Source organism: Equus asinus, chromosome 14, assembly GCF_041296235.1.
Source record: "Equus asinus isolate D_3611 breed Donkey chromosome 14, EquAss-T2T_v2, whole genome shotgun sequence".
NCBI classification, from domain to species: Eukaryota; Metazoa; Chordata; class Mammalia; order Perissodactyla; family Equidae; genus Equus; species Equus asinus.
Genome location: NC_091803.1, coordinates 3,983,631 through 4,002,538, shown reverse-complemented (window position 1 = coordinate 4,002,538; position 18,908 = coordinate 3,983,631). Strand labels below are relative to the sequence as shown.

Genomic DNA, 18,908 nt, shown 5'->3' with positions numbered 1-18,908 from the left:
CTAGTTTGCAGACTGAAGTGTGGCTGCCTTGGGAGCAGGGAGGTGCAGAGGAGGCAGGTACAAGCAGCCCGGAGAGAAACGGGGGTGGTCTGGAACCCCGTAGTGGCCATGGAGGTTGAGGGGAGCAGACAGATGGACGCCCATCCACGCAGACACTTCTTGTCGGCCCCGTCGGCCCCAGGCCCCACCTTCAGTTGCTGGGAGCCAGGTCATCTCAGGCTTCTTTTTGGATGTTGCCGAGTGGAGTAGAGCTAACTTTTGTGCTCAACGGCGGTAACTATCCTTGACGGAGAATTCTAGAACAACCCTGTACTGACTTGATGGCCGGGTTCTATTCTTTATCCGGGGCTGTGACTGAGTGAGCACGGGCTCCGTGCCCACCCCCTGTGGTAGCTGAGGATGTGGCCGTAAACAAAGGCAGGAGCCCTCTCTCCTTAGGGGACTTGGGGTCCCAGAGGGAACCCACATAGTGACTGTCCCAATACTGACACAAAGAGATGAGTTACAATTGTGTTAAGTGCCAGGACGGGGAGGGGTCCAGGTGCCGAGATGTGCCCGGGTTCGCGAGCCGTTTAGGAGGAGGAATTGGCAGAACTTGGGGCTCCCCTGGATTAGGGGGTGAGAGAGAGGCAGAGCTGGTGGTGACCAGTTTCCTGGCTGGACCCCTGGGTGATTGGTGGAGAGGGGACGTGGGACAACGTGGTGTAGAATTATGTGGCGCGTATTTTTCTTGTGTTGCTCTGGTTTTCAAGCTGTGTGCTGCACAGCCTGGAGGTTCCCCGAGGAGCACAGAGCGGCTGGAGGCGTGGAAGGCTGGGCTCCCCCGTTTCTGCTCCAATCAGAAAAAAACCATTTTTTTAATTTCAATTTTTGTTTTTGATAGAGTGGACTTATGTATAAGTATCCTGCATACAATCTTTATTTAAAGAAAGGGTGTAAAAGATGGTTAAAAGATGGCATAGCAGAAAGAGAATAGATTGTGGGGTCAGACAGCACAAAGTTCTGGTCCTGGGCCAGGCTTTTCGTAGCAGGGTGCCCCCGGGGCAATTCCTGGGTCTCTCTGAGCCTCAGTTTCCTGCCCTGTATAATGGAGACAATGATGGTACACACCCCCGGGAGCTGTCGTGAACAGAGACAAACTAAGGGCACATTGACCAGCACACGGACATCATTCACGTGACTGACGAGGCAGGACCATGTCACCAATGATAGACAAGAGTGGTAGCCTCCAGTGGGACACAGAATCTTCCATCCCCTACGCTTCAGAAAACAAGCAAAATAAAGTTATAAATATTGAGGAGGGCAAAAGAAAAATCACTGTCCACCCCTTGACCAGGAATAGGACACAGCTCAAGGCCGTGATTTCAGAGTCACAAGGTTCTGGAACAGAGTGGAGCAGCATTGGGGTGTCAGCAGCCACCCCGAGGATTCCCGCCCATAACCCACACCTGCAGAGGGCATGCTGATCTTTCGTCTCTGCCAACTGCAGGACCTGGAGAAGGCTCCTGGGGAAAGTGTGAGAGGAGGGGATGGGCACGGGAGCCAGCTCCAGGGTCACGGGCTGAGCTGCGCAGGCCTGGTGGGTTGGGTCTGTGTTCGCCTCACTAAGCTGGAACCACAGTTTTCAGGCTTCCCTTCCCCGTAGGTTCCAGGTGGGAAGGTGGAAATGAAACAGCGCCTTCTGGTGTGTGGTACTGGGGCTGTTGCTGACACCCACTGTCCCCGGTCTGTTGGCTCCTCTTGACGGCCTGGGACCTCCTCCATCAGCTTCTCTGGGTCTTGGGACGAGTGTGTGTGCAGCTCCACGCTTCCTCTGCAGGCCACCTGTGTCCTCAAGGTTGGCGGTAGCGGGAGACACGTGCAGGTCCAGTTTGTCCTCAGGCTTCCCCACTTCATGTCCCAGCTTTCCTCCCGCCTGCTGGCCCTGCTGACCTGTGGGTGACTTCCAGCCCGTGTGACAAGAGAACGGATATCATCGGACAGGAGCGCAGAGACGAGATGATGAAACAACTGACAGGCATGGAAATGGAGACCGCACACCCGAGGGAACCAGCCCGAGACCAAAGCCACATTCCGATGGAACCGAAAGTCGAATGCGGACATAGATGGAAGACAAGGTGGTTGAGGGGGGACACACGTTTTTTGAAAAGCCCCAAATTAAAGCCATCAGAGAGAAGCTGATCGAAACGAAGGATGGAGACAAAAATCTTCAGGCGTCGAGGTTGGAAGAACAAATCACTTATGGAGGGGAGCGATCGGGCTGCCCCAGATGTGGCCGCAGCGCCGTTCCATGCCGGAACACGGGGGGACACTGCTACACTTTCCAAAGGTGACTTCGGAATAAACTATCCAGCGAGGTTATCGTGTGGACGTGAAGAAAACCATTCTTGTCCGTGAGAATAGTCAGAGAGCACAGCTCCCGTGAAGACTTCTCAGAAAAAACTTTTTGGACAACAAAATCTAGCCATTTAAGAGAAGGGTTCAAAAAAAAGAACTCGAGAATGGTGGTGAACGTTGACTCCGTTTTTTTAAAAAAAGGACCTGTATTGGGGCTGGCCCCGTGGCCGAGTGGTTAAGTTCGCGCGCTCCGCAGCAGGCGGCCCAGTGTTTCGTTGGTTCGAATCCTGGGCGCGGACATGGCACTGCTCATCAGACCACGCTGAGGCGGCGTCCCACATGCCACAGCTAGAAGGACCCACAACGAAGAATATACAACTATGTACCGGGGGGCTTTGGGGAGAAAAAGGAAATAATAAAATCTTTAAAAAAAAAAAAAAAGGACCTGTATTAAACAGCTGTGTGAATTACGGTTATGGATCAGAGCGCGAATGTTGCAGACCTCGAGAGGGACATCCTGGTGGCGGCTGTCTCTTAGTATCGCTAAGAAAGACGGGGTGGTCGGTGGAGGGAGCGCGAGATGCTGACACTCTTGTCTTTTGAGGCGGGAGTCCATCGATGGAGCTTCGCCGCTGTTACAATGGCTACCTGTAAGCTGAAAAAGCAACTGCCTGATGCTTTTCATAATTTATCTCAACTTCAGAGTCAAAAGTGAGTTTTATGGGGAAGAAATATTCTTTTGAAGTTCAGCAATTTTTTTTCCATTTTCTTCTGTTAAAGTCAGGTTAAAATTAAATGTAATACTTTTAATAAAAAAATGACGTATCATTTGATTCTCGCTCTTTTTCCCTTTCCTCCGTCCCATCCTGTCCTTCTGTCCATCCCTCTCCCTGTCTATCCCCCTTCACCCTCATCCTTCTGCTATTTTTGTGTCTGTTTGAAAAGATCTCTGGAATGGTCTTCACTGATGGTTCTTTTGGGGAATGTGGCAGGTTATTATTTTTTCCTTTTAAACTTTTCAATATTACCTAACTTCTTTATGACAGTTGGACACTGAGCAGGTCACTTTAAAAAAAATTTTTTTTTTGAGGAAGATTAGCCCTGAGCTAACATCTGCCGCCAATCCTCCTCTTTTTGCTGAGGAAGACTGAGCGCACATCCGTGCCCATCTTCCTCTACTTTATATGTGGGACGCCTGCCACAGCATGGCTTGCCAAGCGGTGCCCTGTCCACACCCGGGATCTGAACCGGCGAACCCCGGGCCACCAAAGCAGAATGTGCACACTTAACCACTGCACCACCGGGCCGGCCCCTCACTTTTTTTTGGGGGGGAGGGCCAGAAGTTTTATGTAAGGTGTTCTCATTCAAGAAATTTATTCCAGAAAAAAAGTGCAAGGACCTCTGTCCCCAACTGCCACCACCAACTGTCCTTTTCTAGAGGAAGCCATCATTACCCCTTTGGAAGGCGTTCAGATCTGTTTCTGCGCGATTCCCTGTCTCTCTTCATATGTACAAAGATTATAGTCATGTCGTTCTCGACCCGCTTCCCCTGCCCCCAGCAGCAAGGTCTCGGAGATCTCTCCGTGTCGGTGCGAACAGAGCATTCTCAGATTTTCCAAATTGCTATGAATAGTCCACAGGTTGCTACATCAGCCAGGGTGTAGTCAGGAGACAGAAACCGTACAATGATTTGACCGCAGGAAATGTAGTAGAAAGGATTGTTAGGGGGGCACTGAAGTAATGGAGAGCTGACTACTGAGAGTTAAAGACGATTCTGGGAATCCGTTAGTGGCAGATTTAAGAGACAAGCACCACCAACCCCCCTCCGCCCAGGGTGGAGACCCCGCCTCATCGGAAAGGGCATGGCCTTGGCGCACTGGATGGCAGAGAAGTTGCTGAGGGGTCTGTGGCTTGCCCTCTGGGATGCTGGAGGAGGCCACCCCGGGAGAGGTGCCGAGCTATGGTGCTTTCTGCATGCCGGGGAGCTGCTGGTTGCTGGGGGCTCCTGGAACCAGCGCTTGGAGAGGTCCCTCTGCAGGAACCCTAGGCATTTCTGTGCAGCTGAGTTGTGTAGACAGCTACACAGGAGGAGGGTCAGCTTGCTGCACAGGAATCCCCATGGGGAGCCCCAGTGTGCATGTGTGTGGGGCCGAGGAGAGGGTGCAGGAGCCTGGCTGAGGCCTAGGCTGCACTGGCTGGGGCCCGAGGCTGTGCTGCTATTATCGAAGTCAACAGCTAGAGAAAACATGCTGAGGCCAAATGCTGGAGAAAGCTGTGCCCTGCAGGCACCTCGCCTGGAGAAGCAGCCTGGGTCAAGCAGGGGAGAGAAAAGCCACTCTCAGTCCCCAGGAGACTCCAATTTTTTTTTTTCTTTTGCTGAGGAAGATTGGCCCTGAGCTAACATCTGTGGCAGTCTTCCTCTATTTTGTATGTGGGTTGCTGCCACAGCATGGCTGAATGAGTGGTGTGTAGGTCCGATCCCGGGATCCGAACCCATGAACCCAGGCTGCTGAAGCAGAGCCCACGAACTTAACCACTGTGCCACCAGGCTGGCCCCCCAACAGGTGTTACCCATTTACACTCCTATCAGTTTGAGATGTCCTTTCGCTTCACGCTTAGACATGATCAGTTTTGCTAATTTTCCCTTAATAATTGCTTATTATTTCTGCCCTTCTTTCTGTCTCTCCCTGCGTCTTCCCGTGAGAGCCCATCTCATTTTTGAAGCCACAAGGGGAAGGGCTTCTCTGGGGTCAGTTTTCCTGTGATGGGCCGGCCATCGAGGGCTAGGTCCCCGTGGGCCCCCTCAGGCTGTGTCCTCGGCTCTCTCTCCCAGGCTGAACCTTCGGGAGCTGGGCCCCTGGGCCTCCCACATGCGCTGGCTGGTGTGGATCATGGCCTCTGTCGGCACTGTCTACGTCTTCTTCTTCCACGAGCGGTAAGCCAGGGCTGGGGGGCTCAGGCGGGCGGGGGGCCCCTTGATGCTCCAGAGGAGATGAGGCCCCAGGATGACCCCAGAAGTGTGAGGGCACAGCTCCACCTGGGATCCTTGTCTTCAGGCCCATGGATGGCCACCAGGTCCACAGCCCATAGGGTCAATCTGAAAAGTTTGAGAAAGACCTGGTAGGTTCCTAGCCCCACTGAACTGTGCCACAGGTTACTGTCGTCCCAAAGCTGTGTTAGCAGATAACGGGGAGAGGCTCTGAGCGATCCAGACCCCGTCCACCTCCATCTTACTGAGTGACAAGATGGGAATAATTAAGTGGGGAAAGAAACTGAGCTATAGAAGCGAAAGGGAGTGACAGACTCCTGGAATCTCCAGGGATGGCAAACAGGTGTCAGTTGACACAGCCACTCAGATCCACTGATAGTGGCTGCCTGGGGCCCGTGGGAAATGGTGCTGGGATCGAATAGTAATGTCTGCCCTGGGGTTGGGAGTGGGCAGTGCCCATATGCAAGCTATACCCGGCCTTGCCATCCCGGCATGTCATTTCACGGGTGTGGAAACCGAGTCTCGGAGAGGGAAAGAGACCTGCCCAAGGTCGCCCAACTCTGCCAGCTCCTTTTGGGTGTATCTGGGTGAAATGTGGGGCCAGGAGTGCCGGGCAGAGGATGGAGTCCCTTCTTCTCACTCTTCCGGTCAGGGTGTCCCCTCCTACGCTGGTCCTCACGGGGAGGCCGTCCTGAGGCCACGATGGCTTGTCTTCCTGCCAGGTACAAGCTGGTGGAGCTGCTCTGCTATATCGTTATGGGCTTTTTCCCCGCCCTTGTCATCCTTTCCATGGTAAGTCCTGCTCACCCAGCGTGGGGCCTCACATCTGGCTTGAGGGGACCCAGAGCGACTCTCGAGGTCGTCAAGTCGAACCGTGTCCTCTGGCAGACGGGGAAACTGAGGCCCAGGGCCAGTGTGGCTTGCCTACAGGGACGGTGGATCGGGCAGGTTAATCCTGAGGGCTTGGCCACCAGGCCCTCCAACTCCCACTCACTGCTACCTTCAGGGAGTTCATTGCCCTCTGCACGTCCATCCGTTTCCCCGTCTGCTTGAGGATTATGAATAAGAAAACCCACGGAAAGGGCTCAGCACAGCGTCTGGGACACTGTAAGAGCCCAGTCGCTGAATTTAGTCTCGGCTGATGACATTAACTGATGATGGAGGCAGACCCGGACTCCGGGCTCTGACTGCCCCGTCTTGTATCCTTGGAGATGAATGTGGCCACCATTTCACGAATGAGGATGCTCAGGCTCGGAGAGGGGAAGTGGCCGGCCGAGGACATGCAGTCAGGATTCGGCCCCATGCCCTGACGGTGATTATTGGGATCTTTGAGCTGCTCTGCCTCGCCTCGTGCATGATAGAGCCCTGCAGACAGGGGGAAGAGAAGCAGCCAGCATGGCCATGCGTGGATCACCTCTCCTCTCTGAGCCTCAGTTGCCCCATCTGTCCAGTGGGCACAGTAAACTCAGCCTGCCCACCTCCCTAGGCCAGATAGCGATTTGTTACTTTACAATTGGCAGATGTTAAAATTTTATGTAGTCAAATCTAACAAGTTTTTTTTTTTCTTAATTTTATGGCTTTTACCTTAAGTTTTATGATTAGGAAAGCCTTTCCATTCCCAAGGTTATATGAATATCTACCTATATTTTCTCCTCTTTCTTTTATGGTTTAATTTTTAATTTTTTTTTTTTAAAGATTTTATTTTTTTCTCCTTTTTCTCCCCAAAGCCCCCCAGTACATAGTTGTATATTTTGTTGTGGGTCCTTCTAGTTGTGGCATGTGGGACGCTGCCTCAGCGTGGTCTGATGAGCAGTGCCATGTCCGCGCCCAGGATTCGAACCAACGAAACACTGGGCCGCCTGCAGCGGAGCGCGCGAACTCAACCACTCGGCCACGGGGCCAGCCCCTAATTTTTAATTTTTAACACTTTATTCTCGCTGTAGTTTCTTTTACATATGTATGTTCTTCTTTCTTCCCCAAATGATAGCCAGTTATTTCATTTAGCTACCTTTTTTTTTTTTTTGAGGAAGATTAGCTCTGAGCTAACATCTGCTGCCAGTCCTCCTCTTTTTGCTGAGGAAAACTGGCCCTGGGCTAACATCTACTTATATGTGGGACACCTACCACAGCATGGCTTGCCAAGCAGTGCCATGTCTGCACCCGGGATCTGAACCGGTGAACCCCGGGCCGCCGAAGCGGAATGTGCGAACTTAACCGCTGCGCCACGGGGCCGGCCCCTTAGCTCCCATTTTTAAATATTCCTTTAATCCTATGTTAAAGTCGTATATATACATGGGTCTGTTTCTGAGATTTCCATTCCGTTTTTATACTAGTACCAAACCTTTTCACTTGTTGTAGCTTTGATTGCATTTTAATACTCGACAGTGAAGTCTTGCCCCGTTATTTTTCCCACTCAACATTTTTCTATGATTTGTACTCATTTTTACAGGTTACGTATTTCCCCCAAGTTTATTTTTATTTAAAAATGTGTATTTAAGTTATATCTATTAAATTATATAATATCCATCAAATTATGTATTATATATATTTAATTACATATATACAGTTATGTGTATAGTAAGTGTATATTTCAGAACATACTTACTGCAAAAAATAAGTCCCGTCTGAAAACGTATAGAGGACCTGGGGTCCCCCGACTTCCTCCCCGACACGGTAGCCCAGCTGCAGCCACCATTCAGTTTGTTGAGCATCTTTTCCATTTTTTCCTCTTTTTTATTTTATTTTATTTTATTGAGGTCATAATAGTTTATAACATTGTGAAATTTCCGTTGTACATTATTATTTGTCAGTCACCATATATACGTGCCCCTTTACCCCTTTCACCCACCCCCCAACCCCCTTCCCCTCTGATAACCACTAATCTGTTCTCTTTGTCCATGTGTTTGTTTATCTTCCACATATGAGTGAAATCATGTGCTGTTTGTCTTTCTCTGTCTGGCCTATTTTGCGTAACATCATACCCTCAAGGTCCATCCATGTGGTTGTGAATGGGACCATTTTGTCTTTTTTACGGCTGAGTAGTATTCCACTGTGCATACATATATATATACCACATCTTCTTTATCCAATCTTCAGTCCATGGGCACTTGGGTTGCTTCCACATCTTGGCTATTGTGGATAATGCTGCGATGAACACAGGGGTGCATAAATCTCTTTGAATTGTTGATTTCATGTTCTTTGGATAAATACCCAGTAGTGGGATAGCTGGGCCGTATGGTATTTCTATTTTTAATTTTTCGAGCAATCGCCGTACTGTTTTCCTCCTTATGACGTGCCAGTCTAGGTGGATACACAGACATATATTGGCTTGTTTGTTTTCCTTTGACAAACCCGAGATCACCCCGTGCGTCCTGTTCTGCAGCATGCTCTTCTCGCTTAGCAGGATGCTGAGGGCGTGTTTCCGTGACTGTCACATAGGGTAACACCTGCCTCGAGGCTGTTGTGAGGCTGGCGTCCGATGAGTCATGTGAGGCCCTCACTACAGACCTGGCACATGGTAAGTGCTAGGAAGTATGACGTATTACTAATCTCATTCAATTATAGGACTCCTGAGAACTGAGTGAATAAATTATTGTACATCTGTACAATGGAATACTACGCAGCTGTTCAAAAGGCGGGGGGAGAGCTCTGGTTCCTGTGCACACGTACACGTCTGTGAGTGCATGTTGTAGGTTGTACGTGTGAAGACAGTTTCTGGAAGGATGCTGCAAGATGCTGTTAATGGTGGTCACCTGGAGGCAGTGGGCCCGGGTAGGCCGGTTCCTCATACTCCTCCATCCCTCCCACTCTCCTTGAGTCCCTTTAACCGAAAGCACCCCCAGTGTCAAGAGGGCTCATCTCTGAGGGCCAGGACTACAACATTTTTGTTGTTGTTTTCTCTAAAATTTTTTGCCATGGGCGTGCATTACTCTTTTTTATGGTGATAGAATATACATAAAATTGACCATTTTAACCATTTTTAAATGTCCAGTCCTTCCACGTTGTTGTGCAGCCATCTCCAGAACTTTTCCATCTTCCCAAACTGGAACCCTGTCCCCATTAAACACTAACACCCCCGCCCCCGGTGCCCATCCTTCTACTTTCTGTCCTTATGAATTTGATCCGCATAGAAACAGAAGCATACGTTATTTGTCCTCCTGTGACTGGCTTCTTTCACTTAGCGTGCTATTCTCAAGTTTCATCCATGTTGTGTGTGTCAGGATTTCCTTCCTTTTTAAGGCTGAATAATATTCCACAGTATGAAATAACACGAATAACACTGTGTTTATCTATCCATCCGCCGATGGACCCTGGGGCTGCTTCCACCTTCGGCTCTTGTGAATGATGCTGCTGGAACCTGGCTGTATAAGCATCTGCTCGAGTCTTTGCTTTTCCTTCTTTGGGGTGTACCAGATGTACTCATTTTTAGAAAAGATAAAAAGCTATCAAATGTTCTTTCAGATTTTGATGGAAGTGCGTTACATTTGCGAATTAATTTGGGGAGAATTGACGATAGTGTGGAGACGCCCCACCTGGGAATCCGGGCTGGCTCGCCATCCACGTGTCCTTTCGTTTCGGGGGGCGGGGGAATGGTTGGGTGCTCCCGGCCTTGCTGGCTGCCCCTCTGACCTGTGCCCCACCCTTGTCCTTGCTGACAGCCCAACACCGAGGGCCTCTGGGAGCTGGTGACCGGAGGGGCTTTCTACTGCTTGGGCATGGTGTTCTTCAAGAGTGACGGGAGGATCCCCTTTGCCCACGCCATCTGGCATCTCTTTGTGGCATTTGGTGCTGGTACCCACTACTATGCCATTTGGAGGTATCTCTACCTGCCCAGCACCCTGCAGGCCAAGGTGTCCAAATGAGGTGGCCCAGACTACACGGGACATTTGGCCTTTTGGAGCAGAGCATCACGGGAAGTGTTTCTGCGAACTTTAGCCCAGAGCACAGCGCCCAGCCCGTCTGCCCGCCCAGGGGTAGAGCTTTTGATGGGTCCGAGGTTATTTCTGGTGACAGCCAGACCCTCCCTCGGGTCCCAGGTGAGAAAGAAAGCATTTAGTCATTTTTACAGAGGAGGAATTAACCCCGTAATGTGTTTCTATTCTAGACGAGTGTTTCCTAATACAGCCGACATTAACGTCTTCAGAAAAGGGAGCAGACGCTGTTCTGGCAAACTGGGGAAAGAGGGGGCAATATGTGTTTCTTAAGGTCCTGCGAGATCTATCAGGGAGGCTGGCGGGTTGTTTATACCCAACTGGCCAGGGCCTCCTTCTCTGCTACCAAAGTCCTGGCTGGGGAATTGTCCCCCGCTCAGGGAAGGTCCCCAGCTTGCAGATCAGGGAGGGTGAATACCCGCGACCATGGCAGACATCACCAATCAACTGCAGCACCGTGTGGTCTCAGAATTCTTCTCAAGACGTGCTCTGGGCAGACATGACCAATCGCTCGGCACTCATGATGGAACTTCTTAGCCTTTGCTGCCTGGCGTGCTCTGCAGGGATCCCAGCCAGACCAGCTAAATGTCTCCACGTGGGGGAGCATGCTTATCTCCCGACACGACGCCTCCACCCCCTCTCCCTTGTCCCTTTGGCAGAAGCTCCTGGAGTGGGCGGTTTGGGGGCAGCAGAGGGAGACCGAGGCACACACCCCGAGCAACCCCTGACCTTCTGCTCCACCATAGCTGGTCCTCAGGGCAGAGGTGGAGTGAGTGACGGAGATGGCAATGGGGACGCTGTTACTTGGCCCTTTCTTCTCATGCCGAAAAATCCAGAGAAATTATAAGAGCTGTATGTTAGAGGGGCAGGCAGATCCCGGGAGGGTGCTTGCCTGCCCCAGATTTAGGGTTGTGATGGCAACATTCAGATTCTCATTGGTGCCAATCAGCGGCCCTTCCGGCCTCCTCAGCTGAACCCCAGAGGGAAGGTCTTGGCTGATTCGATACTGGGCACAGCGTCGGGGTACGCCAGCCTCTGAAGCCCCCAGTAGCCCAACGACCAGGCTTCCAGGGGCTTGTCCTCACAGCCCCCTCCCAGGGCCGGGCCAGCTGCTCTGTCCCCGGCACGTGGACATTCACTGGGGAGGGGACCAGGCCCGGCTCCGGGATCTGAACTGGAATCTCAGAGTGTCCGGATCAAGGATCTATCTCAAGTTAGATGGGCGTCATTCTGCGACTCCCAACCGGAGTCGAATGGGCAGAGACAAGGTGCCTTATGCTTAGTTCTAGTACATTCCAGGCTATTTCAGGGCTCCAGCGCCTGGAATCCCATGTGTGCAAGCTGATGTGAAAGCATCTGACACGTTCCTCAGAGAGGCGGGTTCTGAGCTGGCAGATGCCTCGGGGAGGTGTAGTCCTCTTGCCCGTGTGTGTGCACGTGTCTCTCTGTCTGTCTACACTGGCACTCCCAGCCGCTGGAAGCTGCCTCTGGTCTGCCCACCCTGCGGAGCTCACCAAGTATTTCCCATCAGTTGGGGTCAGAGTTGGAGGTCAGGGGTCCGTCAGTGGGAGGCTGGGGAAGGGCTTGCCCCTGGTTGCGGGCAGGGACACTGCAAGTTGACCTCTGCCGGGGCCTGAGGCAGAGGGAGGGGGCCATGTGGGTTCTGGGATGCTGTTTAGGAGGCCCCCCAAAGCATGGCACCATGCCAGGGTTGGGATGCTAGGTTGTCTCCTGGAAAGCCTGCCTTTTTGTGCCCCTGCACCTTTTGAAGTGCCGGTTCACTCCCTCATCCACCCAGCCCACTCCTATACATCCTTCAAAGCCCCAATCAGGCATCAGCACTGAGGAACTTCCGGCCTTCCTCTGACTTAGGGGCCCCCCACTGCTTCCCAGCAGCCCCTGTGCTCACTGGCACCTCAGCTTGGAGCCCTGTCTTTCGTCACCTCGGTGCTTGTGCCCGTTCCCCAAGCCAGGAACTCCTGGAGGGAGGAGCTGTGTCTTGCTCGACCTGGGATCAAATCTGCATCCTCCGTTTGTGAGGGCTTGGGCTGATTTCTTACCCTCTCTGTGCCTCAGTGTCCCAAGCTGTAAGATGGGTACAGTGAGGCAACGCCACACAAGGGATGCTCGAAGATGCAGCACGACAGTGAGTGGGGGACACCCAGCCGGCTCCTGATTCACTCCCTTAGTTGTCCACTTGGAAAGCAACCCTTGATAATGAGGACGACACTCTTCCAGGGGTGTCAGAAAGCCTGCTCCGCCCAAAGGAATGAATCACTAATGGTGGAATTTCTGACTGTGGACAGGCTGGTGAGGATACTGGAGGATGTTCTGTAGGGCCTTGATCGCATTCCTTCCCCTCATTCCAGCTCAGGACAGGTCTCCCAGAATCCTCTCTCCTCCCCAGCATCCTTCTCAAAGCCAGTTGGCTAGGGTTCCATTTCACCCAAGCCCAGACCCTGGACCTCCACCACATACATCACAAACAGCGCAGGAAAGGAAAACGCGTTCCTTGGCCCGGTCCCTTCCGAGGCCTGGCCCTGCCCCAGGGACGTTCTAGGCTGTGTGCTGGGCATGTGGGGTGGAGAGGGCACGACCCTGGAAATTTGGACGCCAGCTCCCTCTTCCTGTCCATCCTTGAGGCCTTCACGTGCCAGGATGACCCAGCAAAGCGGCCGTCATGCCCCAAGGAGCCGGGGGGCGGTTGGCAGCAGCCTGGCCTGTTTGACATTCCAGACACTTCAGCGGCTGCTCCCGAGTTGGGGGTCGCTGCCAGGGTGGGGTGAGGGATGGGAGCTGGTGAGAGAGGAAGGTGGGAGCAGGTCGGGGCGGGGGTCCGTCAGCGGGCTCACACGCCGGTGACAGTGATGCGCCCCCGATGCACGGCCGCGCTGGCGGGCAGGCCTGGAGTGGACCGCCTCGTCCTTAGTCCATCAGCCTTGGCGGGGCAAGCCGGAGCTTGCTGGCTGAGTCCTGTGTGTCGCCCGGTGGGATTTCCCTGAAAGGCTCCAAGCAGACGGCCTGGGCCGTCCCAGGGTCCAGGAGCCCCCAGCCCTGGGAGGGATTTAGATCAGTATTACAGACCAGAGCTGGCTTTCTCTCTTGATCGGAAATTGCACGCAGGGTGGGGGCAGGGCGAGCATCCTTCTCTCCAGCAGCGTCCGTCGGGCTCAGGCTGGGGAGCATCCTAGGAAAGCCCTGGGAGGGGGGCGGTGTGGGGGATGCAGAGATGGGAAGAACCAGTGGGCCTGGCCCTGCTGGTCGAAAGCTCCCTTGGTCGTAGGTGGGGGTCACTGCAGGGCACTGGTTTGGAGGGGGGACTGAAGGCTCAGGATAATAGCCACAGGCCTGGGTTTTCTGGGGTTTGAACTCCAAACTCTCTTTTCATGTCCGTCTGCAAAACCAACGTGCTCCGCGTGTTTCCCCACAGCTCTGCATGAGCCCCGGCATCTGGGCTCGGCCCTCCACTGGGTGGTGGGGGGGGGGGGGGACGGGGGACGGCTCGGGCCGACTTCCTGCACTGCAGCTGCTCAGAGGGGCAGGCAGAGCTCAGGGGGCTGGGAGAGGGGTCCGAGAGCTGGTCCAAAAGTCAGTTGTCAAATTTGCCGCCATGTCCTGTGTAACCGGATGCTGGGGACAGCATCGTGGGGTCCCAAAAGGGCTGTAGGAAATCCCAGCAGCCACTTCCCCAGGAGCACACCTTCGCAGGTGTCCTCCCAGGTGTGGTGCACGGCAGGTTCGAGGGGCAGGAGCAGGAAGCCAGGGAGGCAGAAGCTCACCTGTGTGGCGCTCCTCCTGGGGGCCCTCTCTGTGCGAGACTGGCCTTATAAAAGCTCCAGCCATTGACTGACACAGCCCCCCGTGGGGTGAGGATTACCAGCTGATCTTGCAAAGCAGGAAGCCACAGCACAGAGAGGTTTGGCCACTCTCCCAAGGGCACCCAGCTTCTAACCGGCAGAGCAAAACTTTGAAGCCAGGACTATCTAGCGCCCAAGTGTCGCGTCCCTTGGCCACATCTGTGGCTTCCAAGGAAACTCACTGCCCCTGGGGTCTTTCCTCCAGGGAGGAAAGCCAGCTCAAAAATTTTAGTGGTAAAAAAACCCAAAGCCTGGTGTGCAGCATTTGCCAGGTCGTCAATACCCCCACCGTGGCCACCGGAGTGACATCACTGAAGATGGCTTGGGAAGAGACACACACCGTTGGCCTCCGCAAGCCGTGCCAGCCAGACCGAGGACATTGCTGCCCCACCGGCCTCCCGACTGTGCCCCACGCGGAGCCTGGCTGGGACCGTCAGGCATGTAACTGCAGTGAGAACAAACCGTCGCTGAAGGGTCCTCATTCGGGGTCAGGCCTGTCACTGAGAGGTGTGGAAACTTCATCTGGGAGTCTGGAATCTGGAGCCAGTCGGACCTGATCCAAGTCCAGCCCTGTGCTGGCCAGCCCGCGAGATGCCCAGACAAGTCCTTCAGCCACTCCGTGCCTCAGTTTCCCCACCTGTGACGTGGAGACTGTGATCAGTGCGTGGAACCCCTGTCTCTTGCTAACTGCAGGGCGGAGGCCCCGTCTCCACTGGAGGAGGTGGGAGTGGGGTTCCTGACCCTGGGGTTTGGCCAGAGAACCCCAAAGGGGTTTGTTGAATGAGTTCCTGCCCACCTTGGGAGTGCTGAGCCAGCAGGCCACGGGGCACTTGGGGTCTGGACTTTGGCAAGCTCCCGGGGGCATCGGATGCTGGTTCTGGAAGCCCCAGCCCGGAGCTTGTCTACTTTGAGGGTGTGCCCTGCACGTGAGTGGTGGGTTCCTGAGTCAGTCTTCAGAGGACAGAGTGCGTGTCCAGGGCTGGGACCTAACGCTTCTCTTGGTTGGCATTTCCTCTTTTCCACTCGGTGTCCTAGACCCACACAACATGGCCCCCCCACCCCACCCGGAGCAGCCTGTGTTTATACACAAGGCCATTCCTTAATCTTTCCAATCACTCTGTGAGGTAGGGAGGGTCCCATTTGACTGCTTTGGAGATTAAAGCTCAGAGAGGTTAAGTAACTTGTCCAAGGGCACACAGCGGGTAAGGGGCAGGCGTGTGCTCTCCCCGACTCTACTGTCTGTTTCCTAAAGCAATGCATTTGAGGGTTCCCAGCCCACAGCTATGAGCAGCTGAGATGATGGGGGGTGCTCCACATTTCTGCTTTGGCGGTTCCTGTGCTCTGAGGGTTCTAGCAAAGCTGTGAGGCCTGTTTCAAGAGCCCCGTGTTCAGGCCAGTGTTGGGCAGGGCCACGCCCATCTGGCAGGGGCTCCCATCCCCGCTTTCACAGGACAACCATTTGGGAGATGGTGTAGCTGGGGGGCTCCCAGTGGCAGGGTGGCTGGGAGGAGTCAGGTGCAGGTGGCTCTTTAGATCAAAGTCAATTAAAATTAAATAAAAGTAAAAATTCAGTGCCGCAGTCACGCCAGCCACATTGTAAATGCTCACTGGCCACGTGGGGCCTGCAGCCGCCTCTTTGAACAGCTCAGATAAGGATCATTGCCGTCATCACTGAAGTTCCATTGGACGACGCTGGCGGGTTGGTGCTTCTCAAACTTTGTGGTCCTGGAACCCCTTTGGACTCTTAAAAATTGTTGAGGAACCAAAGAACTTTTGTTTGTGGACTGTGTCTGTGAACGCTGATCACGCTCGAAACGAAAACTGACAGCATTCTAAAATACCTTTTAATTCATCTCAAGATAAACCCACACGTATTTTTCTACTAAAAATGATGGTATTTTTCCAAACGAAAAAAGACATAAGGGGAAGAGTGACCTTGTTTTGTGTTTTTGCCAGTCTCTCAAGTGTCTGGCTTCACGAAGGCGACCTGGTTCGCCTGTCTGCTTTCACCTTTGGCCTGTTGTGGGGTCACCTGTCACTCGCGCAAGCTCTGGAAAGCTTTGCTGTGCACGTACGGAGGCACGAGAGGGAAAAAGACAAGCAAGGTCACAGCAGCGTTAGGAAGATAGTTTGGCTTCGTGGACCCCTCCAAAGGGCCTTGGGGATCCCTGGGGCCCGGACCAAAGGCTGTTGAGAACCACTGATCTCGAGTTTTCCCCTTATTATAACTGGTAACCCCCATTGATGGTGGTCACCGTCGACCAGGACTATCCCTGTGTCGGCCGAACCTGGAGAGCTGGGCAGGACGGGGAGGCGGGGGGCGGGAGCAGAGGTCCCGGAGACCCTCTGGCTGTTGAGGGCGGGCACTGTGTCTGCGTTGACCCCTGTCGCTCCCAGGGCCCAGCAGAGTCGCCAGCACGTGGCGGGTGCTCACGCAGATTTGTGGAAGGAGCTGAGGAGGGGCGTGGTCTTGGCGTGGTCCCCACCTGCGCCTCCTCCTCCTCCGAGGTCGGGAGAGCTCACATGGGAGCCTCTTGTAAGTGTCGGCCCCTCTCATCCGGGGTCAGAAAGAGGCCAGTTCACAACCGTGGGCTGCTTGGACCCCCCGGCCCCGGCCTTTCCTCTTGGAGGCTCTGAGCCTGGGAAGATGGAGCGGGGTGCCAACGGGAGGCTCCAGGGTTCGTGTTTCCCAACTCGGGATTGTAGTGAGCCTTGTCTCTGCCTGGAGTGGGTCCGCAGCGTGGATGCTCGGTGGTGGACCGTGGCCAGTCCTGGAAGTAGAGGATGAATGAGACAGGGCTGAGGACAAAGGGACAAAGTCTGTGTGGTGCGAAGGGTCGGGGTGGCCTCTGTAGAGGGACCCTGAGACTTGTCAAGGCCTGTCTGTAGGCTGAGGGCGTGCATAGCCAGGTGACTGGCAAGGGGGTTTGTCTTCTTAAATATGTGTAGTTGTTTTTTTTTTTTTTTTTCCCTGTGGAAGATTGGCCCTGAGCTAACATCTGTTGTTAATCTTCCTCTTTTTGCCTAAGGAAGATGGTGACTGAGCTAACATCTGTGCCAATCTTCCTCTACTTTATGTGGGATGCTGCCACAGTGTGGCTTGACGAGGATGCTGGGTCTGCACCCAGGATCTGAACCCGTGACCCTAGGCCGCCAAAGCAGAGTGCACGAACTTAACCACTATGCCATGGGGCCGGCCCAAATATGTGTAGTTTTTGATTTCAGTATACACTTTTATATCCTATATTTTTACAAAACTTTTTAAGTGTTTTTCCTTATTTTAAGCCCTCTGTAAACATTATTTTGAAAAGCCTACATCGAGCGGATGCACCACACTTTATCTACCCATTCTTTAATTCGGGGTATTTATCTGTGTCTACACCTGTGATGAGGATCCTTCGACAGAAAGTTTTTCTCTCACATTTAACGCCTTTTCTTTAGGCCCCATGAAGAAGTTAGGTGGAACTCGCCTTATGCTGTCTGTGCCACCAGTCGTGGCTGCCGCTGGCCTGCTCATTCTCTACAGTCGGCCACTGTCCCCATCCCTGGGGAGTTTGGGCATCCGGAGACCCACTGCCTGGGGGCTGCAAAGAGCTGGTCCGTTTGGAGGATTTGTCAACGCTAGCGATAGCGAGGGGCGTGAGCTGTGGGGGAGGGAGGGAGCCGGGTGCCTGTTTTTTGGGGTGGTCTGGGGGGTGGTAGACAAAGGAGGTGGGCCTCGTGGAGGGGATGCTGCCGGAGTCAGCTGCGCGGCCCTCGCCCTGGCTGGCGCTGTCCCCCCGCTGGTGGGAGAGGAGACGTTGTTGAGGGTGTCGAGGTTTTACATGCCGCGGCCCCCTGGAGACCAGCTGGTAGACATTCAGGGACTCGGCAAGTCGTGTGAGGTCGGCTCACACACACTTTTCTGAGTTCTAGCCCTTCTCTATCAGTAGAACAGGTGACATGCGTACAGCTACAAATGTGTACACATTCGCACCCGTGTTCTCATATATTTCTTCCCGCAAAACCTGGCAAGACAAAGTTACTGTTTCCATATTACATGGGGAAACTGAGCCAGCTCAGAGAGGCTAAGGGACTTGTCTGAAGTCGTCCAGCGGTGCAGGGCAAGGCCTGGATCCAAGTTATGATTCTCGGGTGTGGCATCCTTCCTCCTTCCACGGCACCAGCTGTCGTCTCTGCCCCGAGAGCTGAGCTCTGGGGCCTTGGGTGACGGCATCTCCTTAACCTCCTTCCGGGGCCTCGTGGCTCCTGACTTTAGCGACCACATCTCTTGGCTGCCGACTTCCTGTACTCGGTCAGTTTGGCCCGAGCCTTGAGAGGTCCAGGATATAAATGCTGGTGTTCTTTGCTTCTGCCTTTGGTTGGAGCCCCTCAGGGCGCTGGCGGGGGCTGGACGCTCTCTCCGGGGGGCAAGGACACTTGTGCCCAAAGCTCCCTGCAAGGCCCAGCAGCCCTGGCAGCCCTGGGGCCCCGAGCTCTGGGATGCCCTTTGTTGTTGGGGTCGACCAGGCAGTGTCCTGTGGCGTTCATATCCGTGCAGACAGCTCTCCTCACCAGCACCCCCGGGAAAAGGGGCATTTAAATACCTTAATAAGGGTGATGGGTCTGTCCATAAGGGTGAAGTGACCTTTGGTATCCACCTGCCGTTTTGGGGTGAGGATTTGGGACCTGCCTGGCCAGGCCCAGCCGTGACGGGTTGTCACCTGTCCACACAGAAGCTCTGCCCACACGCCTCACTCGCAGGTGTCCCGACAGCCTTCTCTTTGCACACCTCTTGGACAGCTTTGTGACGGG

At 53.8% G+C, this 18,908-nt stretch overlaps 2 protein-coding genes across 7 annotated transcripts in view; both read left to right on the top strand.

Moving 5' to 3' along the window:
* The window catches only part of MMD2 (monocyte to macrophage differentiation associated 2), a 47,084-nt gene extending 36,617 nt beyond the window's left edge, over positions 1-10,467 (top strand). For 2 of the 6 annotated variants that reach the window (XM_070484142.1, XM_070484144.1), the window contains exons 5-7: positions 5,171-5,272; positions 6,049-6,118; positions 9,697-10,084. In XM_070484142.1, coding sequence (XP_070340243.1) covers positions 5,171-5,272; positions 6,049-6,118; positions 9,697-9,954 — 430 coding nt within the window. In that variant the 3' untranslated portion in view covers positions 9,955-10,084. Of the gene's footprint in view, positions 1-5,170; positions 5,273-6,048; positions 6,514-7,096; positions 7,855-9,696 lie in introns of those variants that run through there. The other 4 variants (XM_044747426.2, XM_070484143.1, XM_044747427.2 and 1 more) reach the window with 3 other exon arrangements.
* Positions 1-18,908, top strand: part of RADIL (Rap associating with DIL domain) — a 97,705-nt gene that overhangs the window by 1,616 nt on the left and 77,181 nt on the right. The window lies entirely within an intron of this gene.